The sequence below is a fragment of the Saimiri boliviensis genome, chromosome 15, assembly GCF_048565385.1.
Source record: "Saimiri boliviensis isolate mSaiBol1 chromosome 15, mSaiBol1.pri, whole genome shotgun sequence".
NCBI classification, from domain to species: domain Eukaryota; kingdom Metazoa; phylum Chordata; class Mammalia; order Primates; family Cebidae; genus Saimiri; species Saimiri boliviensis.
This window is the reverse complement of record NC_133463.1, coordinates 45,589,787-45,612,690: the sequence shown is the minus strand read 5'-3', so window position 1 is coordinate 45,612,690 and position 22,904 is coordinate 45,589,787. Positions and strand designations below refer to the sequence as shown.

The following is a 22,904-nucleotide window of genomic DNA, read 5'->3' as shown; positions in this document are numbered from 1 at the left end:
GATAACAAAGGGGTTATAGGTAACAAGTTACAAAATTCAAAGAGCACAAATGGTCTGGGACCACTGGGTAGGAGCTAGCAGCTCTTCCCACTGTAATAATTCCTGGGAAATCACATCATTACGAAATTGTTTTTCATAATGGTGGCCCTGAGTCATCAAGGAAAACTTTAAATCCTGTCAGTATTCTCTATTTTAAAAAGCAGGAAATGTTTTGGGGCCAGGACACTACGTAATGTATTTTAGGGTTTTATAGGCAACATTTGGTGGTGTAGACATTTTACATATTCCCTAGGAACTGAAATCTCCCTGATTAATCAGGGGTTTACAGTGTCCTTCAGAAAACTCTCTCTAATAACTATCAGCCAAGTTTCATTAGAGAAAATAGTAGGTTATCTTTTCCACATACTCTCACAATTATTTTAAAACACTGAATCTGGTCTATTCTAGGGAAAGCATTTTGTGTAGAATTTAGATAGATGGAGAGATGATAGGGAGGAAGGTGACAGCAGTAGAAACAGCATGAAGGTATGTGGTGACTTGGCACATTCACTAATGCCAACCAAGTATAAACTGACTGCACAGAGATTCTGTGGTGGAAGGTAGAGAGAGGCAGGACCCTAGTGGTGAGTCATGGCATTGGGAGGGTATAAGGAAATGAGCCCATGTCTCTGTCTTTAATAGCTGTGAAGACTGCAGTGTTTTGTTCTAGCAGGCATGCCCTGTTCAGGTCCCAGGACAGGGCCACACTTCTGTGAAGAGTCTCTGTCTTTCATATGGAGGAAGACAGCACTGGAATAGGAAATAAACTTGACAAACAGGCCCTTACAGAGGTGGGTGAGAGAACGCCTTGCTCTCTCTGGGCCTCACTTTCCTGGGCCTTGACTTGGAGCTGTCTGGTTATGCTTGAGGGAGCACCCCAGTGAAAGCAGAAGGTGGTCTCTGTCTTGGGGCAGCGGGGAAGGAACAAAGCCAAAATATACCCAAGGGTCCTGGAAGGATGAGCAAGCCTGATCTCCTTATCTAGAGTTTTAGTTACCGGTGACTTCTATGTCCATTTCCCGTTAATAACCATGGAACTTTTAGGGAGTCTTCTTGAACCTTACAGCCTCTTCTCAAGTGGTCATCCAGTCTACATTGCAAACAGCTGTGACTAACTTCCTACCTCCTGAGACAATCTTAGAGAATTCATTAGGAGATAGCCACGTTAAGGTTAATTCGCCTCACATCAGTAAGACTATCTCTGGTTTACTGGAGGATCCAACTTTATAATCACTCTCTTTCTTGCTCTTTGTGGAATAATGCCTTCTCTGGTTCTTCTAGTTCTTGCATCCACACCTATCAAGTGACATGTACATTAGATTACTTGGAGGCTGATAAGACTACGCACTTGATAGATTTTCCAGGATTTTTTCTTGTCCGTTAGTCCTTTCAAATTTTGTTAAGACCCACACCAGAGGCTGAGTGGGAAAAAGAGAGGTGTTAACAAAGACTGAAATGACTAATGGACCAGATTTTTTTTGTAGACAAAATTATAGGGGATTGCCTTAAATTGTCATCCATTTTGTGGCTCTATTTTTAAAATTTACTAGTATATTGGGCATTGCTAAATATATCTAAAAGACAGTTGTGCAGCAGCATATCTCAGACATAGCATTATTTCCAACCAATAAAGATGGTAGCATTTACCCACAATCCTTGTCTCAGCTGCCTGCCTGAGTGGAATTCCCACTCCTTTTGGTATGGTTTTGAGAGTTGGGACATCCTCTTTATCTACTGGCTTCTGTGGTATTTACTGCATCTAAAATGAAAGATTCTGCATTTAAGTGTTGCCTGGAAAAAACACAGTATCTTGCTTTCTTTTATTCATTCATTTGAAGTAATTATTGCTATCATAGTCTCATGTGCATTTTTCCCAAACCATAATGATTTGAGACTTATAGAGTATGGTAAAACAGTTGGATTGTTTTTTCAGAGAGGCAATTTTGTGAAGAAAATGGTAGTAATCTGAGCCACTTTTTGGTTTCTAAAGATTTCATCTGTTCACAGGACAATTTCAGGATTCGTACAGTTGCTTACCTGGAAGCTGAGAACCTATGTTCAAAATCTTGTTTTCCATCTCCCACATATAGAGTGCTAGTATGAGAACTTAAAACAAGACACATTCTTTTGTAGATTTTTCCTTTCCTACCTCCCTTGGCTCAGAGCATCTCTGAGTTCTTTGTAATTAGTTTAAAAGAAACATGAAAAAATGTTATAGTCTTTTCAAATAAACTACATGTTTCCCCTAGGAATTTATACTAAAATGTGTATTTATTTTTAAAAACCAAATGATATGAATATAAGAAATGCAATACTGGGTCAGCCCAATGGTCTAACCAGCCTGTGGTTTCCAAGTTTCATAGTACTCCATTAATGTTGACCTCAGAAGTTTGGGATATATTTCAAACTCCCTGGTTTCCTTTAATACTCAAATCTGAATCTACCATTCAGAGATTCATCCAAACCTTTCCTGAACTTACTTATATCTCTTACTTACATCAACTATAGAAATAATGAGTACCATAGTGGTGACGTTACTATATCCTACCTACTGTGAGACCATAGAAAGGATATTACTACAGAAAGATGAAGAATTGGGACAAGTAATTCAATCTATCACAATTATTTTCTTTTTCTCGAGACAGGGTCTCACTCTGTTGCCCAGGCTGGAGTGCACTGGTATGATCATGGCTCACTTCAACCTGAACCCTCTGGGCTCCAGTAATGCTCCTGCCTCAGCCTCTTGAGAAGCTGGAACCATATGCATGTGCTACCATGCCGGGCTAATTTTTTTCTTGTTTTTTTACTTTTTGTAGAGACAGGCTCTATGTTGCCCAGGCTGGTCTTGAACTCCTGAGCTCAAGCAGTCCTCCCATCTTGGCCTCCCAAAGTGCTGGGATTACAGGTCTGAATCGCTATGCCTGGCCTACAATTATTTCCTTGGTTACAACTATTCATATCCCTCCCACATGCAAAACTCCCCCATCCCCATCTTGTGACATCTCTCTCCAACCCCTCTCATCCGATCATGGCACCTGCCAAAAACCTATGATCTTTGTGATCTGTAAGTCCAAATGCTACTACTTAGATCCAAAGTCCTATAAGCTGAATAGAAATTATCTACCTCCTACATACTTATGGTAGGTACCTTCTAAGATGGTCCCAATGGTCCCTGCCTACTGGTATTTGTGGCCTTGTTTTACCTCCTTCCTATGAGTAACTTGCTTCTAGAATGTGGCAGCATCGAGGGATGTCACTTCTGTGAATAGGTTACATAAAAGTGACTTCCATCTTGCTAGCAGACTCTGTCTCTTTTGCTGGCTCTGATAAAGCAAGCTACCACGCTAAGGAGGCTCACTGAGGCTAACACCCATCAAGGAACTGAAACCTGGGAATTATTTAAGTGAGCTTGGGAGTGGATCCTTCCCCAGTCAAACCTTCAGATGAACCCCAATCCCTGGCTGACGACTTGAACAAAGCCTTATGACAGACCCTGAATCAGAGAATCAGGTATCAGCTGTGCCTGGAATTCTGCCCCACAGAAACCATGTGTTCTCTTGTTTTAAATGACTAAACCTTAGGGATGTTACTTAGCAATAGATAATTAATTAGCAGTAGATAATTAGTACATCTAATGTACAATGGTGGAACAGGGACAGGATAACTGCAATAAATACTCCCATTTGAAAAAGTAAAGACTGGGCTGGGTGTAATCTTAACACTTTGGGAGGCTGAGGGGGGCAGATTGTTTGAGTTCAGGAGTTTGCGACCAGCCTGGACAACAAGGCAACACCCCATCTCTACAAAAAAAAAAAAAAAAAGAAAGAAAGAAAATTAGCTGGGTGTGATGGTGTGCACCTGTAGTCCCAGCTACTCAGGAGGCTGAGGCATGAGAATCACTTGAACCAGGGGGCAGAGGTTGCAGTGAGCTGAGATTGTGTCACTGAACTCTAGCCTGGGCGACCAGCGAGACACTGTCTCGAAAAGAAAAAAAAAAAAAAAAGGGTTTCTATGCATAAAAATAGTTTATGTTCCTGGCCAAAATGATTTTTAAAATCTCTAGTTTTTGGAGCACTATGGAAATAGAACATTTGCATGGGTAAGGGGTAAATCAGTTAAGTATAGAAAGAGGCCAGTCCTGTTTGCCAGGCACTGAGGGTGGTTGTATATTTCATCAAGCACCTGGAAGGAGTAGAAGGCAGGCAGAATGAGGATGCTGCACCATTAACCAGCATATCCAGAATTAGCCCATTATTTATTATGGGATAAACTTTTTTTTTTTTTGCAGCCTTAACTTGCCAAAGCGAAATAGATGCATTGAATTGTTCAAAAGTATATTCTAGTACACTAGTGTTGGCAGCAGCATTATACATAATAGCAAAAGATGGAAACAACCCAATGTTCACCAATAGATGAATAAACGATTTTATATACACACAAGGAAATATTATTCACATTTAAAAAGGAATAAAATTCTGATACATGCTACCACCTGTGAACCTTGAAAACATTATGCTAAGTGGAATAAACCAGATACAAAATAACAAATATTGTATGATTCCATTTACAAGGGGTACTTAAAATAGTCAAATTCATAGAGACACAAATAGGGTTACTAGGGGCTGGGAAGAAGCGAAGAGTTATTGTTTAACGGACACAGAGTTTCAGTTTGGGATGACTGAACGTTCTGGTGATGGACAGTGGTGATACCTGCATCATGTAAATGTACTTCAAGCCACTGAACTGTACACTTAAAATATGGTTAAAATGGCAAATTCTATTTTTTCTTCTTTTTAGCCACCTATAGTCTTACCAATTTAATATTCTTTTATATGGTATATTTTAATCACAAAAAATTGCTTCATAGAAAAAAATATATTCTAAAGCTAAAAACAAATAATTAGGATAATCTATACCACTGTACTTCTCTACCATAATAGGTAAAGAGTTGACCATATTTAATAATTAAATCTTATGCCAAATAAAAATGACACTGGGAAGGGCTGAGAAACTCTTATGACATAGCTATGTTTCAAAGAAAATGAGGCTCCTACAAAGACATGATACACCTGTTGTGACTGAAGAATATAACCAATTTATATTCTTGTTCAGAAAACCAAGAGATAAATATGAATGACAGGAGTCTTCATACGTCAGTACTTGTGTGTTTGAAAACTGCAGTAACCCTAGCAATGCACTCAGAGAGCCTGATTCGAGGAGTATAGTTTGCAGACAGCCTCCAGCTGCTGACCCTTCAGAATCCAGCACAGTGTCATGCTGAGGTGACATTCCCTGAGCCTCTCCAATGACTGAGCTCAGTGGGAGTAGTAGATATGGGCCATTCTTGCTTACTATGGAACTCTTTCTTTTTTTTTGAGACAGAGTCTTGCTCTCTCACCAGGCTGGAGTGCAATGGCCCGATCTCGGCTCATTGCAATCTTCGACTCCTGGGTATTCAAGCCATTCCCCTGCCTCAGCCTCCCCAGTAGCTGGGACTACAGGCACACATCACTGTATCACTGTGCCTAATTGTGTGTGTGTGTGTGTGTGTGTGTGTGTGCGTGAGTGTGTGTGTGTGTGTGTGTTTAGTAGAGACAGGGTTTCATCATGTTGGCCAGAATGGTCTCGATCTCCTGACCTCATGATCTGCCTCCCAAAGTGCTGGGATTACAGGTGTGAGCCACTGTGCCTGGCCTACTATGAACTCTTCTAATGGGCAGTCTTTGTTCTGACACTCCACATTAGCCTGGCTGAGAATTTCACAGAGCTGCACTGAAGTCCGTACAGTCTTCCTACCCAAATCCCTTCCATTACAGGTGTCAGATCCTCATCACAGCTTGAGGCTCTCCCACTCCTTCTTTACTCCTGCTCCCTCTCCTCGTTATCCTTCGCTGGCATTTCTCCCAGAATTGCACACCCAGTTCTTAGTGTCTGTTTCCTGGAGGGCCTGAGCTGACACAGAAACACTCTAAGTTTTGTTAGGCATGTTTGAGTTGACTTAGAAAAAAGGTATTGGCATGATTCAAATATTTGCCCTACTTTAATAATATTAAAAGAATGAAGATTGTTTCCTGAAAACCGGTTCTCTAGGCTATCTCAGCCTGGCTGACTTGAACTAGGTGACTGGCGTTTGGGGAGCTGGTTTCCCTAGGTAGGTTGAATATAGCTGGAGGCGCCACTGACGTTTTCATTCAGGCTGTAAAAGAGGGCAATGCTGCACCAAAATACAGAAGTAAACCAAAAAGGAACGGAGCACAGGAAACTGGAGATATAATATGGGCTGCAAATGACAATCACAGAGTCAGGCATTGGGAGAGACGGGTTCTCTGAGTCAGGCTGGGAAGTCAGTCCCTGACTAGACAGTATATGTCTTAGAGATGCCTGGTGTAATTAACTTTCTAGGGCTTTCCTAACATATTATAAATTGGGTGGCTTAAAACAAGAGTCATATTCTCACAGGTCAAGAGGCCAGCAGTCTGCAGTCAAAGTGCTGGTATATTTATTCCTTAAGTATTCAGAGGGAGAACCTGTCTCATGCAGCTCTCCTAGCTTCTGGTGGCTGCCGGCAGTCCTTATCTGTGGCAGCAGAACTACCATCTCTGCCTCGCATGCCACATGGTATTCTCCCTGTATGTCGGTGTCTTTGTGTCCAAACTTGCCTCCTCTTCTAAGGACATGAGTCGTAGTGCATTTGGGACCCACTTCAATCCAGCATGACCTCATCTTAACTTGACTACATCTGCAAAGTCCCTATTCCAAATTCACAGGTTCCAGATAGACCTGAATATGGGAGGTTGCGGGGTGGGGAACTATTCAACACAGTACACCTGGAAACTTGAGTTTACATTAAAAACTAGCCTTTAGATTGGTGTCATAAGAGATAAAGAAGAATTTTCTGGTGGTGAGACTTTGAAAATAGGCATATAGGGTATTGTTGCAGATCTGAGGCATGAGAAGGTACAGACTTCTTTCCTGATCCCTGTTCTTAAGATATTAACCGTTACTCTCCTTGGCTTCCAGTCTTCAGAGCAGTGAAATATCTGCTTTAGTGCATTTGTGTACATGGATTTGGCCCACTCCTTTACCATCAATTGTTTCTATAGAGGACGGCAGATAGCAGAGTCCAAATACTAAATTGCCAGAATCATGCTGGAGAGGGAGAGAGACAGCCACTTTGGGTGGAGGTGGGCAGCCACATCACTTAAGTGGAATGGGGGAAGGAATCTAGGTTATTTTTTTATCTTTTTCCCAAACCTCTTTATTCTGACATCCCCTAACCCCACTTCACTCTTAGATCTATAAGACCTTCACTCTTAGATCTGCCAGTTCCTGAATATACTGAGGATTCTGCAGTAAATCAGGTTGGTTCTCAGCTTTCTGCACTGACAGCTAAGAATGTGTCTATCTCTGTTCTGCTATGTAAATGCCTATTCATCCATCTACTTTCAGACTGCAAAATTTTGTTTTTTCCTGTTTTTCTCACATTTGATTTTTTTTTTTTTTTTTTTTTTTTTTGCTGTGGGTATTCATGTGTCTCATCTATCTGTTCATCTTTCGATCTATCTTCCTATTCACCCATCGGTCTCCCTTTGTTACAGTTTGAGTGAGGCTTTGGAGGGAATAAAATTAGATGCTTATATTAACTTGTCATCTTACCCTGAAATTCCAGATTTAAAGTGATACCAATCAATATGACTGTAAGGTTTTCTCTCGTAACGCTAAGCAGCTCAGGTGCAAGAATGAAGTGGGCAGACATTTAATCAGGGTCGAAGTTTTGCCAGGTGAAAAACAGAGGAGGGAGGAGACAAGCCTCAAAGGTATTTTAATTGCAAGGGAGTCATCATAATGATGCACCCCTGACTCCAAAGCTGGAGGAAGAGGATAGTGAGGACATAAGATGGGGAGTGAAGAAACAGAGTCAATGGGGACTGGAGTCCCAAAAAATTTTTTTAAAGTGCTCAATTGGGTACACAAAATTAAGGGAGCAGGAAGGATAGCGAGTGGAGGGCTTAAAATTTAGATTTGAGACTTTGCAGAGGTGGCTATTGGGTGTGACCTTGGGAAGGGGTGGTGTGGTGGACTCTTTTGCCACAGCATCATTCATCCATTGACCTTCTACACTGTGACAATGTCACACCTCCATTAAGAGGTGGAGTCTTATTCTTTCTCCTTGAATCCGGACCCGCCCTATAACTTGTTTATAACCAACTGGGTAGAAATGAAGCTGTGTGATTTCATACGCCAGGTAAGATAGTGTTGACCTGGCTCTAGTGGAATGTTCCCTCTAGGGAAAGACAGCATATGAGAGCCACCAACTACCCAGAGACTGCCACGCTGGAGAGGCCATGTGTAGGTGCTCTGGTTGACTGTCCCAGCTGAAAGCATCCCTGCCAAAGCACTAGACATATGAGTGAGGCTGTCTTGGACCCTACCAGAGCAGCCAGTCAGGTGACTTCAGTTGATACCATGAGAAACAGAATTGCCCAGGCCAGATCAAGAACCGTGTCTGAATTCCTGACCTACATCATTTGTCAAGTATGATTAAATGTTTATGATTTGCAAGTCTCTATCTTTCATCCAGACCTCTCCCATGAACTCCAGAGTCATATATCCAACTGCCTTCAGAACATCTAGTTAGATGGCTAATATGCATCTCAAATTTAACATGTCCAAAACTGAGTTCTGGATAGTTCTCTCAAATCTGCCCTTACCTACCTCAGTTAAAGGCAATTAAATAAAGTCTTCCAGTTGTGCAGGCCAAAAACTTTGCTATCGCCCTCACTCCTTCCTTTCTCACATATTCCTTATTCAATATGTTAGGAACTCCCATGGGCTCTATCTCAAAATATATCCAGGTTTCAATCACTTCTCACCAGTTCCACTGCTACTACCCTGGTCCAAGCTGCCATCATCTCTTGCCTGGATTACAATGAGAGTCTCTTACAGGTTTTGCTGTGCTGTCCTTGTTCATCTTTGGTCTACGCAGCTAACTTACTCAAAGGGATCCTGCTAAAATGTCAGATTATATCCCTCTTCTGCTCAGAATCCTCTAATGACCTGCCATCTCAATCAGTAAATAAATGCCAAAATGGATTTACTAGGACCTACAGAGCCCGCCTCACCTCTCTGTTCTACTTTCTTTGTGCTCCTACAGTGGTTTCCTCCCTGGTCCTTCATCTGGATAGGTGCAGTCATGTCTCAGGGGCTTTGCACTAGTTGCTTCTTCTGCTGGAAAACTCTTCTTCAGAGACCCATGTAGCTAGCAATCTGTCACTCAAACCATTCCTTGCTTCTTTTTTCTCCTTAGCATGTATCACTGTCTAGCATACTATATATTTTACTTATTTATTGCCTGTTTTCCCCAGTTGAATATAAGGGCCATAAGGCAGGACATTTTGTCTAATTTGTTTACTGCTGAGTAAACTAGTACCATGCGCATAGACAGCACTGGAAACATATTTATTGAATGACAATTTCTCAGTACAGTGTATACTATCCCCATCAAAGGAAAAAAAAAAATTAAGGGCAAAACAAGAGGTGGGGGGAGGGGGGGCCGGAATAGCTAAAGAAAATTCTATCAAGAGTTATCTATAATTATAGCTTTTATTTATTATATCTTCATTCAATCATTTATTCACAATTTTCTAATTGCATTCTTGATGAATATCTGACTTCATCAAAAGAGTGAATCCACTAGGCAAAGTTCATTTATTTTTCATGACGTTCCTCTTTTGATTTTGAGTCTTTACTCTCCAGGACTCCTAAGAGAACTGCATCAGCCTCTAGTATAGTTGTATCTGTTGTTCCTCCGAGGAACCTAGATGTAAGTTCCAGATCCAAGAGCCGCAAGCGGACCCTGGTTCCTTGCTGATATTTCCTAAATAGTAAGAAAAAAGTGTCCATTAATTCTGAATATCATAACATGAACAACCAGTTTAACAACCACCAAATTCCAATTTTAATTTATGTTAGCTCAAGATGAAGTTAACACTGGTATCCGAGAAATAGTTGTATTTGACATAAAAGTAATTTGGTTGTATAAGAATTTTTTTCTCCCCTGCCCCACCACTTTTTTGTTTCAAAAAAAAAAAAAAGACAGGGTCTCACTTTGTTACCCCAGATGGCGTACTGTGGCACAATCATAGTTTACTGTGACTTCCAACTTCTGGGCTCAAGCGACTCTCCCACCTTCATCTCCCAAGTAGCTAGGACAACAAGCATGCACCACCACACTCAGCTAATTTCAGAGTCAGAATCTCTCTGTGTTGCCCAGACTGGTCTCAAACTCCTGCCCTCAAGTGACCCTCCCACGTTGGCCTGCTAAATTGTTGGGATTACAGGTGTGAGCCACTGCCAGCTCTAGAATTTTCATCTTAAAGTAGCTTTTAAAGATTTTAAAACCACAGCAAACTGAAATTCAAGCAAGTCAGTTCTTAAAACTGGTGTTTGCTTTAATTTGTCATTTAAAGTCAGAGAGTGCCAAGGGGAAAAGAAGTTTCAAATACACTTTCCTCCTGAAATTAAAACTTTCTTTTAAAGTAAAATTTTACAAAAGCAAAATAGAAAAAAGTCTAAGTGCAAAGTATTCGGTATTTGGGATTGGTTGTATTGTTAATAAAATGTAATACCAGCTGGATGAACCTGGAGGACTTTATAATACAAGCACAGTAAGACAAATCCCATGTGATCTCTCACTTATACATGAAGTCTAAAAGAGTTGAACGCCTAGAAGCAGAGAGAACTACAGCCCCTGTGGTTACCAGGTCAAAGGATGTTAGTCAAAATTTCAGTTAGATAGGAGGAATAAGTTCAAGAGATCTGTTGTACATCATGGTGATGACAGTTAATAACAATGTGTTGTAGACTCAGTAATTACTAAGTGAGTAGATTTTGTGTTCTCATCACCAAAAATCATTAAGTGTATGAGGTAATGCGTTTATTAGCTCAATTTAGCTATCCCACATGCATACATGTTTCAAAACAGAATGTTATACCCAATAAATATGTATACTTTTTATTAGTTAAAAAGAAATTAGGAAGGAAAATGTAATGTGAGCCATAATACAAGATGACTCAATTTAGTCAATAAAATACTCAAGTATTTTATAATGCCAAATGATAACTGATATCCATTTGCCTTTTTTCCTCAATTATTTTAAAAGTTAAATATCAACATTCTAGAATAGCAAGAGTGAAAATACTGCTGATTAAAAATCACAAATCTGTAACAATCTAAATATATACTTTATATATTCTAATTTAATTTTAAAATTAAAACAACTTCATAGAAAATGGAGAAACAAAGTTCTCAAAAAAGTCACTGGAAAATAATTTTGGTAGACTACACATGAATAGTCTCCATGCAATATTTGGGTATTCTGAAAAAATTTATATATGGTCCACCAAGTAAACATTTAGGCTATTCAGCTTTTTTTGAGAAGTTCTGCTTTTAGAAATAAATGTTCTTTTGTAAAATCTGGGAAATGATGAAGTCAATCACATTTTCTAGCCCTTCTAATATGTTTATATGCATGTATGTATACATGTGTATTTGACATCACAGGCAAAATTCTGTGTCTTTGCTTTAAAAAGCTGTATGTAATATGGAGACATCCTCCATGCTACAGACAGAAAAATTATGGTACAGGGAAGTAAAGCTACTGGCCTAATGCCACACAGTGGTCTAGGAGGATTCAAAGACTATTCTGCTCTTCCTTAAGTTTTCAATGACCTGTGACCTCTTGAAAGAACAGTAAACATAATCCCTTTAGGAGTGGTAACAATTTATCACTTCATATAGTCTTATAATGTCTTTCCTATGAAGTAAAATATAAGCCATACTGCTACCATTCAACTCATTGTTTTAATTATTCTCCATTAGGAAAATAGCTATTTTCAATGGTTACAAATAAATTATCATTAAAAACAGTATCTACTGCCTCGTGCAATGTTATTTTTACATATTTTTTTAATTGGGGGGAAAAAGCCCTCTACACAGTTTTGCAGAAATCTTCTATTTCCTATTAAAACCAAAGACTACTACTGTCTTGAAAGGCAAATAGGATGTCTCCACCGAGCACATTCAAAATGAAAATAGCCTGTGTTTTTACTGCTTGGTGTGTTTCTTTTAACTTCAAGTGCTTGCTTCTGACTGATCTTTGTGAACTCCTGCCTAAATGGATTCAATCTCAGCCTTTACCAAGACTCCTCTCTTCCACTGTGCACTTTCTCAGGCCATATGCTGCAGTAAACGAGCCTGCATGTCTGAGCTGTATAGGAAAAGGGCAATTAAATCTGGTTTTGCATTTCTGTATGAAGGGCATGGTTTAAAGAGTTTCCTTTGGAGAGGTTTCTGACATTCTTTCCACAGACATTCTTTAACATCTGTCAGTGCATGCTACTGATGGTTCTCACAGACTTAAAATAGGGAGAATCTCTCTGACTAGTTCTTTGATATAAATATATTAAGTAATAAAAATCCAACAAATACAAAGCTTGGATTGAACCTCAGCATCCAAAGAGAATATTGTGAGGAATTCTGACTTTGCTAGTCAAATTAGCTGTCTTGCTGTAATCATAATTCTCAGAAGTTTTAAAATAGTTCTTTTGAAATCATTAACCATCTATGACTTCATCCTACTACGTTAAAATCATGCAGACACTTTTCTGGCTTTCTCACAATTCCTTAATTAGAGTTTTAAGACTATAGAAGAAATGTTTCCATTTTCTCTCTTTTCAAGAGGAAGAAAAACATTTCTAAAGGTTTAATTAGCATCAATTTCTTTCTTTTTCTAACTCATACTAATGCTGATAGTCATACTAATCTACATGTAAAGTCAGCAGCCATGTCCCTGTGTGTATGTGTGTGAGTATGCAGGAATGTGTATGTATTTTCTTCTTTAAATAAACTGTCTGGGCTTCAGTTTCATCATTGTTTAAAAGCACAGGGTCAGAAAAGACCTTAGATCTTTTGCAGTTGAATGATTTTATTCTACTTTTATACAATTCTAAGTGTTCAGAAATTGATATAATAAGGTAAGGTGATACTACACGCAAAATTGATTATATATACAAAATGCAAACTTCTAAGCCTTTTTATTAGCTACATATAATACTGTAATAATCTTGAACATTCAATTAAGTGAATCTTTATATGCAGACTACTTGGTTTGTTTCAGATTTGCCCCAGTTTTCCAAGTACCATCTGCCATGTTCCCTTGACCTGTCTAGTCTATCGCTTCTTTCCATTAAATCTGTAAGATGCCTATGAAGAGTCTCCCATTTGTTATTTTTATTCCCTAGATGATCATAAGCATGTAACACTGCATAACCCCTAACTGATTTCTAGACATTCTATTGAATAAGTGGCTAATTATTTAAAAGATGTGATTAAATACTGCTATGTGTTTTAGTATCGCCCATCACTGTACTACCTACCATCAAGCACAGAAGCCATGATCAACAAAATAAACATGAGAAGATGTTAAAAAGTCCTACTCCTGGGAATATCACACACTGGGGTCTATTATGGATTGGGGGGCTAAAGGAGGGACAGCCGGGGGCGGCGAGGTTGGGGAGGGATAACACTGGGAGAAATGCCTGATGTAGGTGATGGGGAGATGGAGACAGCGAACCACCATGGCATGTATGTACCTATGCAACAATCCTGCAAGATCTGCACATGGACCCCAGAACTTAAAGTATAATTAAAAAAAAGAAAAGTCCTACTCCTCTCCAATATTTCTAGTCATTATTAAAATTTCAAATACAGCACAAGTCCTAATTTATTATCCCAGGTCATTAGAAGTTATAAATTAAGATACAATAACTATTATAAACATAATTTTTCATACCTGAATTATTCCCAAAAGTCCTTTAAAAAAATAATGATTATCACTTTAAAAATACTATCTAGAGCAGGCGTCCCCAAACTTTTTACACAGGGGGCCAGTTCACTGTCCCTCAGACCGTTGGAGGGCTGCCACATGCTGTGCTCCTCTCACTGACCACCAATGAAAGAGGTGCCCCTTCCTGAAGTGCGGCGGGGGGGGGGGGGGGGGGGCTGGATAAATGGCCTCAGGGGGCCGCATGTGGCCCTAGGGCCGTAAATTGGGGACGCCTGATCTAGAGTGTGCCTACCGTTAGGTCAAATAAACAACATTTATAAATGCCCATTGGAAATCTACATGCTGTTATGGCAATGGGCAAAAGACACTATTCATAATACCAAAGCGCATTTCCTCAAGGGCAATTATTCTGAATACTTTAATCTTGTTCTAAAAATCTAATATGAATATATAATTTTCAAGTTCTTTTTAACCTTGCCCTGCTAGCATTTTGTTCCACCACAAACAGAAGTTTTGTCTCTTGTCCAAGCATTGATTTATTTTATGAAATGTGAAAATGGAGCATTTATAAATGTTTAGTAAATAATTTCATTTTTAATAATGTGGAATATGCATATAATACATTATAAATGATATCAATAATGATAGTTATAATTTTTTCTCAAGTTACAAAAGAAGATGCTCACACCTGTAATCCTAGCACCTGGGGAGACCAAGGGAGGAGGATTGCTTGAGTTCAGAAATTCAAAGCAAGCCTGGGCAACACGGCAAAAGCCCATCTCCACAACAGTTACAGAAATTAGCCAGACGTGGTGGCACATGCCTGTGGTCCCAGCTACTTGGAAGGCTAAGGTGGGAGGATTGCTTGAGCCTAGGAGGTCGAGGCTACAGTAAGCCAAGATTACACCACTGCACTCAGGCCTGGGTGACAGAGCAAGACCCTGTCTCAAAAAAAAAGAAAAAAAGAAAAAGAAGGAAAGGAAAGAGGAAAAAGGAAAGGAAGAAAGGAAAGAAAAGAAGGAAAAGGAAAATCCTATTGAAAGAAAGGAAGGGAGGGAGGGAAGGAAGGAAGGAAGAAAGGAAGAGAGGGAGGGAAGGAAGGAGGGAAGGAGGGAAGGAGGGAAGGAGGGAAGGAGGGAAGGAGGGAAGGACAGACGAAGGGAGGAAGGGTGGGTGGGAGGGAAAAGAAAAATCCTGTCACCTAACAACCATATGAAGTCTATTTTCATTAACAAACTAGATACTTTTTGCTAGTCAAAATACGAATATATATATATGGAAGGGGCAAAAAAAGAAAAAAAGAAAAAAAAAAGAAACAGAGGAGTAAATGCTTTCAGGTACCTGAAATATGCTGATGACTAAAACTGGGATCAAACTTGGTAGTATTATGGCATCTAAGCAAAAGGGGATGTGTTTTGTAGTATACAATTTTCATTTTAAGAGAGAAGAAAATATATACATTTATTGACTGAAACAAGTTTTTCAGTGCAGCACAGAGGTTTGATTGTGACCAAGTAAAAGAAATCTACCTTCTCTGGGCTATTTACTCATCTGTAATATGCAACACCTTGCAAGTTTGACATAAGGCTTAAAGCATTAAGGTATGAACAGTGCATGGCACATAATGAATACACAATAAATAGGAGCTTATGTAATTCACCACATCAATACCTATTTATAAAAAGTACAATAGGCAACCAAAAGGATAGTCACTTCAAATACGGTTTTAATAAAGACAGTAGAATACTCTTCAAGTAGACAAGTCTAGTAGCAGCCTACAACATATATAAAAGAAATGACAGGAGAGCAAAACGCATTGAAGGCATTCTTTGAGTTTGGAGATTTGGTGCCAAGGGAGAGGATAAGATCCAGACATTACTCTTTAGATTACAGTGACAGACTTGGTATATCTGTGGGGAGCCTGAGCTAGGAGCTATCACAGAATATCTATGGAAGATGTTTAAAGTTTTTTGTCTTAAAAAGAAAATACTGATGCCTGGGATCCAACCCAGACCTGCTCCAGCAATATCAATAGGATAGAGCTGGAGATTCATGCTCATTTGGGAAAACACTCTCCATACGGGTCTGGTCTCCCGACTGTTCAAAAAAAAAAATCACTGATTAATGTGTTTGGCAGCTATTCTCCAAATGGTTTGTGGTAATTTTGGGCCAAGCTGAATCTTGCTTAACTCAAGCCTTAATTTCCTTACCAAGTGCATGCAATTTGACATTATGTAGAAGGTTAAAGTTAGAACTACATATTTTAAATATCCAATATGAGAGGGGCAAAATTTGTTTTTCCCTTATAAGAATGAAAGAGATTAACACATACTTTCATCTAAGCAAAAGGCTGAATCATTTTAGCTTGGCTGTATAAGGTTTACTGTCATTAAGGTTATACTTTCATGACCAAAAGATTTAAGATTTTCAAAATCACTAGCACAATGCTTGAGAACCTAACACTTGCTCCATGTACAAGAGTCAAGTTTTGGCTTGTCAACTGCTTGATGGCAAATGTTATTTCCTGATTACCTCATCCCTAAAATGTGCTTAATAATGTCCTTCTACGGTAGAATCTCTGTCTCCAGATTCCTAAGTCCCTGTGCTTTTGACTTCATTAAGAGAACAGAAAAGTTCTAAATTGATTGTACCACCCAATTTCAGGTTTGTTTTAATCTTGTTTCTGTCCCTCTGAATTAGTTACTTATTAAATAGGTATTGCTGAATTTTCAACAAACACTTATTCAACACCTACATGAAGTAAGAGGATACCAACAAGAATTAGAGAAACTGTCCCTCTCCTCTCCTCTCAACCCCAGGAGGCAAAGATGGGGGGAAAAGTCATATTCCACCAATTCCCTCTGTGGGAAGAACTACTTTAGTTCTGCTGTGATTTCTGTGTCTTGTCAACAAGATATGAGACTTCATGGATGCCATCTGGAAAGCCAACACTTCAGAGACTGTTATTGTAGTAGAGTGTGTGGGCTGGCAATAGTCAGAGGGAGGAAAACCATCTTTCATAAAAGAATCAGACCCATGCTGCAGATTCCATGCAATCCAGAGTGCTTTAAATAGTCTATAGGACAAGAACTAGAGTCAATGAGGGAAGAGGGAACAGGAAGGGAAGTAGAAGGGGAAAGGGTGGAGCACAAAGACTACTATCCCATGCTGACCAACTTTACGTTAAGTTGGTTTGAAAAAGACTCTCGGCTGGGCGTGGTGGCTCACACCTGTAATACCAGCACTTTGGGAGGTCAAGGGAGGAGGATAGCTTGAGTCCAAGAGTTTGAAATTAGTCTGGTCAACATAGCAAGCCCCTTTCTCTACAAAATAAAAAAAAATTAAAAATTTGCCAGGTGTGGTGGTGAGTGCCTACAGTGCTCCAGGAGGAGCTCTTGAGCTCATGATTTCAAGGCTATTGTGAGCCATGTTCACTCTACTGCACTCCAGTGAGCCCCTGTCTAAAAGTAAATCAAACAACAAAAAAGATTTTCAGGGCTTAGAATAGAGTTTGTAATTTGACATAGGTCCTGTTTGATATTTGCTCTTTGCATCCCCAATTCTGAGTCCTTTTTTTTTTTTTTTTTTTTTTGAGACACAGTCACTCAGGCTGGAATGCTGTGGCACAATCCCAGCTCACCTCAACCTCCACTTCCCGGATTCAAGTAATTCTGATGCCTCTGATTCCTGAGTAGCTGGGATTATAGGTATGCGCCACCATACCTGGCTAATTTTTTGTATTTTTAGTAGAGATGAGGTTTCACCATGTTGCCCTGCCTTGGCCTCCCAAAGTGCTGAGATTACAGGCATAAGCCACAGTGCCCAGCCTGAGTACATTAATTAAACACTACAGGCCAAGTGTGGTGGCTCACACATCTCTGCTAAAAATATAAAAATTAGCTCAGTGTGGTGGCACACACCTGTAGTTCCAGCTCCTTGGGAAGCTGAGGCAGGAGAATTGCTTAAACCCAGAAAGCAGAGATTGTAGTGAGCAGAGATCATGCCACTGCACTCCAGCCTGGGCGACTGAGCAAGACTGTCTCTCAAAAAACAAACAAACAAACAAAACACTATAGTTCATGCTCTTTATTAAAAATTGAGGGCACTGCAGCCTAGGAAATTCTGTTAAATTAAAAATAAAAATCAACTACATAAGTACAGAAAAGCAAACACTTTAAAGGCACTTCATGTGAGAAGGTGGTTTTAGATCATTACAAGCTCAGTAAGAATCAACAACGTAGTTTTGCTCCCCCAAAAAGCTAATGTAATTTTAGGCTGAATTAGAAGCATATATTCTATTCTATAATGTATAATCCGCATAATAATCTCAATCTCCTTTACTTTTCTGACCATATCTATTGTGATCTGCTCCGAGCAACACAATTAGAGGGTCACTGATAATTGGAACCTATCAAGAAGGGGATGGTGAAAGAATACTGTATTATGTTGAATGAGAAAATTGAGAGAAGGAAGGCACTTAGATTGGAAAAAAGTAGCAAGAAGACCCTAAACCTGTCTGAGTTTGAAAGGCTTTATTATTAAAAAGATGACAGTACTTACTTTATGTGACTGTATTTTCTATGCCCCCCCCCCAAAAAAAAAGCAGAAATAAGACAAATGGGTAGAAGCTTTAGGATGGCAGATTCATAGCAGTTTAATATGATCAAGAACTTCTGACAGAGCTGGCTGGAAAGGGAATAGGTTTTTTTTGTGTGTATTAATGGTGGAAATCACAGGGAATTTTCAAAATGGATGACCTCTGTGGCAACAATGGAGTCTGAATTCAGTAAGGGCTGAATTAAATGACTTTCAAAATTCCTTCCATTTCTAAAATTTATGATTCCGTGACCCAGAAAGCCTAATAGGTCTCCCACACCAGAAAGCATGAAAGCTGGAAACCAGGTTAAAAAAAGAGCAGCCAAACAGAAGGTAAGTCAGGTGCACAGTAAAAAATTTAAGATCCGATTATCTTTTAGTCTATCTATCATCATTTAACTCTTGTAGACCACAAAGTACAACACTCTCAGTGACCTACCACATCCATAGGTGCCCTGGCTTATTTCCAGATAACAATATCCATTATGCATAATAAGCTTTTTTATCTGACTCAAATCTGAAGCTAAAGTCTATTCCGGACATGACTTCCTAGATAGATGACCAGCTAAGTTGTGTTTCAGATAGAGGGACCATTTAATTAACTAGGCAACACAGGTGTTTTAGTATATTAATCACTTCCTTAGGCAGGCAAGTCCTAAATCACCCTCTTCTCCTATAGGAGGACACATGTAGCTACCGCTTGCTGTCAGCCATGTTACTCTTTAATAAATGTCTGTCAGTGCTGGACTTTTGAACTTCACCTTGTAGCACTGCACTACACTATATGTAGTAAGCACTCTATATGTTTGTAGAAGATTTTAGTAAATATATACTTTCACATGCTATATAAAACATCTGCGCAAACTGGGGGTGTGAAGTCTTTGGACAAGTCTGCATTCTACCACCTGTCATATGTGCTCCTTTACTTGGCTTCCAATCTCAAAGCTGCATTAACTTATTTTAAATCTTGAAGAGCAACATAGGTGTTGACAATGTGTTACTTAGAATGTTCCAAGTATTCCCTGATCTCTGGGTCATTCCTATCAAAACAAGAGTGTGGCTACACAGTGACCAGGATGCTTACGCTCAGCAAGCTGATGATATTTTTGCTTCCGAGAAAAGAAATTGCTTCTGAGAATATTGGTATCGCTAGGGTGACTCTGTTCTAAATGCTAATATCTTACTCTCAATATCATCAATTGTCAAATATCTTTGGAATAAAATTCTGCAAAAATGCCATACACTTGAGAATTTTTTAACAAAAAATATCAAAGCATCTATTTATGATTTACATTGTAAATAAGAGCTCTGTTGTTTGCTTTTGTTTTTATTTTGATAGAAACAGGACATTGAGGCAATTTCCTTGGGATTAGACAATGACATGATTTTTTACTTTTTACTATCCAGGAAAAAACATTCAAATAATAAAATTTTTAAAAAACAGTATTAGGTATATTTTGATTAATACAAATATCTTTGAAGAAATTCTTATGCCTTTAAAGTAAAGCAAAACAGGGTAGAATAGTGACTTATTTTTGTCTTCACCACTAAAAAGGAATTAGCAGTTCATAACAGAAACTCTAACTTTGATAAGAATTCATTTCCCCTATCAAATTCTATTTTATAGAGATTATCTGCGTCTAGTTGTCCTTGCCATTTGGACTTCCTAAATCAGTGGTTATGACACAGAAAAAGATCTCAAGATCTTAGAGCTTTCCAACTTTTCAAGAAAAGATGAATGAAGAAAAAGCAGAATTCTGTAGAGACAGCATGTATCATACCACATTAATGGGTAAATAAAGCCAGTTTACTGGTCAGAACTAATGAAAACTAGGGTAACAAACTGACAGTGTTTAAGAACACTCCTTGTAGGTGAACAACTCTCCCATCATTATGTAACCCTAGGCAAGGTATTCAGCTCTTGAGTCATTATTGTAAAATAGGAAGCACCATAGTTCCTACCTCATAGGATTGCTGGGCAGATTGTGGGAAACAATGCATGTAAAAGACTTAGTAAATCCTCAATAAAAATCCAGTCAGGATAGGCCTTGATTTAACAAAGAAATAATTCAGGTATAGAACTAGCTACTCTTCTGTCATAAAGTAGGTCTGGCTGTAAGGTTTACTGGAGCTGACTAATTGATTAGCAGGAGGATTGTCTATGTTGGGAATAGACAACAGTTGACAGGGAAATTTTCAAAGATGTTGTGTTCAATGAATTAAACTTAACTTTGGTGGGAATCAATTAGCTATAGGCTTCTAATCTACTGGATAAGCAACAGCATCTGGCTTTTGAGAAAGTGTGTCTCTAGGCTGTAGAGGGCCTTTCTGTTGACAGCAGGGTGCAAGTGACTGAGGATATGGGAACAGAATATGAGCCTTGAGGGAGATGGGCCCTGGATGAGTACTCAGCCTGGCCCTGGGGCTCCAGCCTACCAGTTTCTTCACTGGTTGATTCATTCACTCAAAAAATGTTTTTTAGAGGCCCATCTGCGGAAGATACTGCTCTAGATGCTGGAATAACCAGTAAATATAGAAGATAGGGTTCCAGTACTCTTAGAGCTTACACTCTGCTTGGAAGAGAAAGACAAACCAAAATACAACCAAATCAAATAGGAGTAAGAGTTGTTCAGAAAATAAAAATAGGTAGGGCGTGGTGGCTCACACCTGTAATCCCAGCACTTTGGGAGGCCAAGGTGGGTGGATCACGAGGTCAAGAGATCGAGACCATCCTGGCCAACATGGTGAAATCCTGTCTCTACTAAAAATAGACAAATTAGCCGAGTGTAGTGGCATGTGCCTGTAGTCCCAGCTACTCAGGAGGCTGAGGCAGGAGAATCGCTTGAACCTGGGGGCAGAGGTTGCAGTGAGCTGAGATCGTGCCACTGCACTCCGGCCTGATGACAGAGGGAGACTGTCTCAAATAAAATTAGAAAGAAAAGAAAAATAAAGTGGTATGTTAGAGAGGGACTAGGGAACAACAGTAGACTGGGTGGTAAAGGAAGGCATCTCTGAAGAGGGACATTTAAGTACAGCTGTGAATGACAAGACAAGGAGCCAGCTGTGCAAAGATGGGGGCAAAGCTTTTCAGGCAGCAGCATCGTTGGTTCAAAGGCTCAAAGTGGGAGTAAAGTTGGCATATTCAAAACCAAAAGGCCAGTGTGGCTGGAAAGTACTGGGTGACTGGCAGGACTTGGAGGTCAGAGAGGAAGTTAGGAGGCAGGCCATGTAAGGCTTCATACACCAAAGTCAACGGTGTGGGGTTTCTTTTCAGTGCTCGGGAAAGCCTATGGACAGGAAGTGAATGATCAAATTTCTCTTTTGAAGATCACTCTGGCCGCTCTGTGGGAGAATGAATTCTAGGGGACAAGGATGGACAGACACTGGGCAGGGAGGGTGAAGTGCTAATCAGGAAACTTACCTGTGGAAAAAGGCACTGCAGCGAGAGAGAAGAGGCTGTGCTGGCACTCCACATTCCCGGCAGCCAGATCTAACACCACTGATAAAGCTGTCTGTCTTGATCAGAATTCACTCAGGACCACGGTAGAGTCAAGCTTTGCTATCCTGCCCGCATTCTTCTTGGTTTAACAAACAGTTCATTCAGGAATAGAACCACTCCTTCCTATCAGAACTGAGGTTGTCTGGGTGGGCAAACGACTTGGCAGGATTGAATTCTTATGAAGGCAGAAGGCAGTTGACAAAATTTTCAAAGATGTGCAGTGGGATCTGGGGAAGCAAGACCTTTTTTATCTTTTTATTTTCTCCTACATTTGCCTGTTTACATATATGTATGTTAGTTTGCTTGGGCTGCTATAATAAAATGCCACAGGCTGGTGGCTTAAATAACAGCAATTTATTTTCCCACTGTTATAGAGGCTGAAAGTCCAAGATCAAGGTTCGGCCAATTCTGTTTCTGGTGAAGGCTCTCTTCCCCGCCTGCAGTGGCTGCCCTTTCTCTGTGTCCTCACATGGGTGTTCTTTCATGTTTGGAGGCCACCAACCCACTGGATTAGGGCCCCAACCCTTATGACCTCACTTAACCTTTATTACTTCCTTACAAGTTCAATCGCCAAATACAGTCACATTGGAAACTTGGGTTTCAATATATAAATTTTGGGGGGATGAAATTCTGTACATAACAAGTTGTTATTATCATATGAATGCCTATTTGCACACAAATGTTCAACTTATTTGAAACACATATTAGTCACACACGTATTAGTCACACACGTGCCAAGGAGATACTCAGGAGATGAAAAAGAAGTTGGTGATCTTACAGGGGTTAGAGTGTAGCAGGAAAGATAACCATAATGAAATGAAATACACTAGTGGTATATGTAAATGTACCACTATTAGGAAAGAGTATCAAGAAACTCTCAGGAAAAGAGCTGAAATCTATGTTAAATTTTATAGAATAAGCCA

The 22,904-nt window shown here is 39.6% G+C and overlaps 1 protein-coding gene across 4 annotated transcripts in view; it reads right to left on the bottom strand.

Moving 5' to 3' along the window:
• Positions 1–22,904, bottom strand: part of MRPS28 (mitochondrial ribosomal protein S28) — a 207,542-nt gene that overhangs the window by 92,042 nt on the left and 92,596 nt on the right. Inside the window, exons 3-4 of one of the 4 annotated variants that reach the window (XR_746470.3) lie at positions 21,904–22,208; positions 9,830–9,916 (exon numbers count right to left, since the gene is read on the bottom strand). The exons of 2 other annotated variants lie outside the window; for them this stretch is intronic. Coding sequence is in view for 1 of the 2 variants with exons in the window: in XM_003940187.4 (XP_003940236.1) it covers positions 9,748–9,916 (169 nt within the window). In the remaining variant the exon portion in view is untranslated. Of the gene's footprint in view, positions 1–9,477; positions 9,917–21,903; positions 22,209–22,904 lie in introns of those variants that run through there. One more of the 4 variants, XM_003940187.4, reaches the window with a different exon arrangement.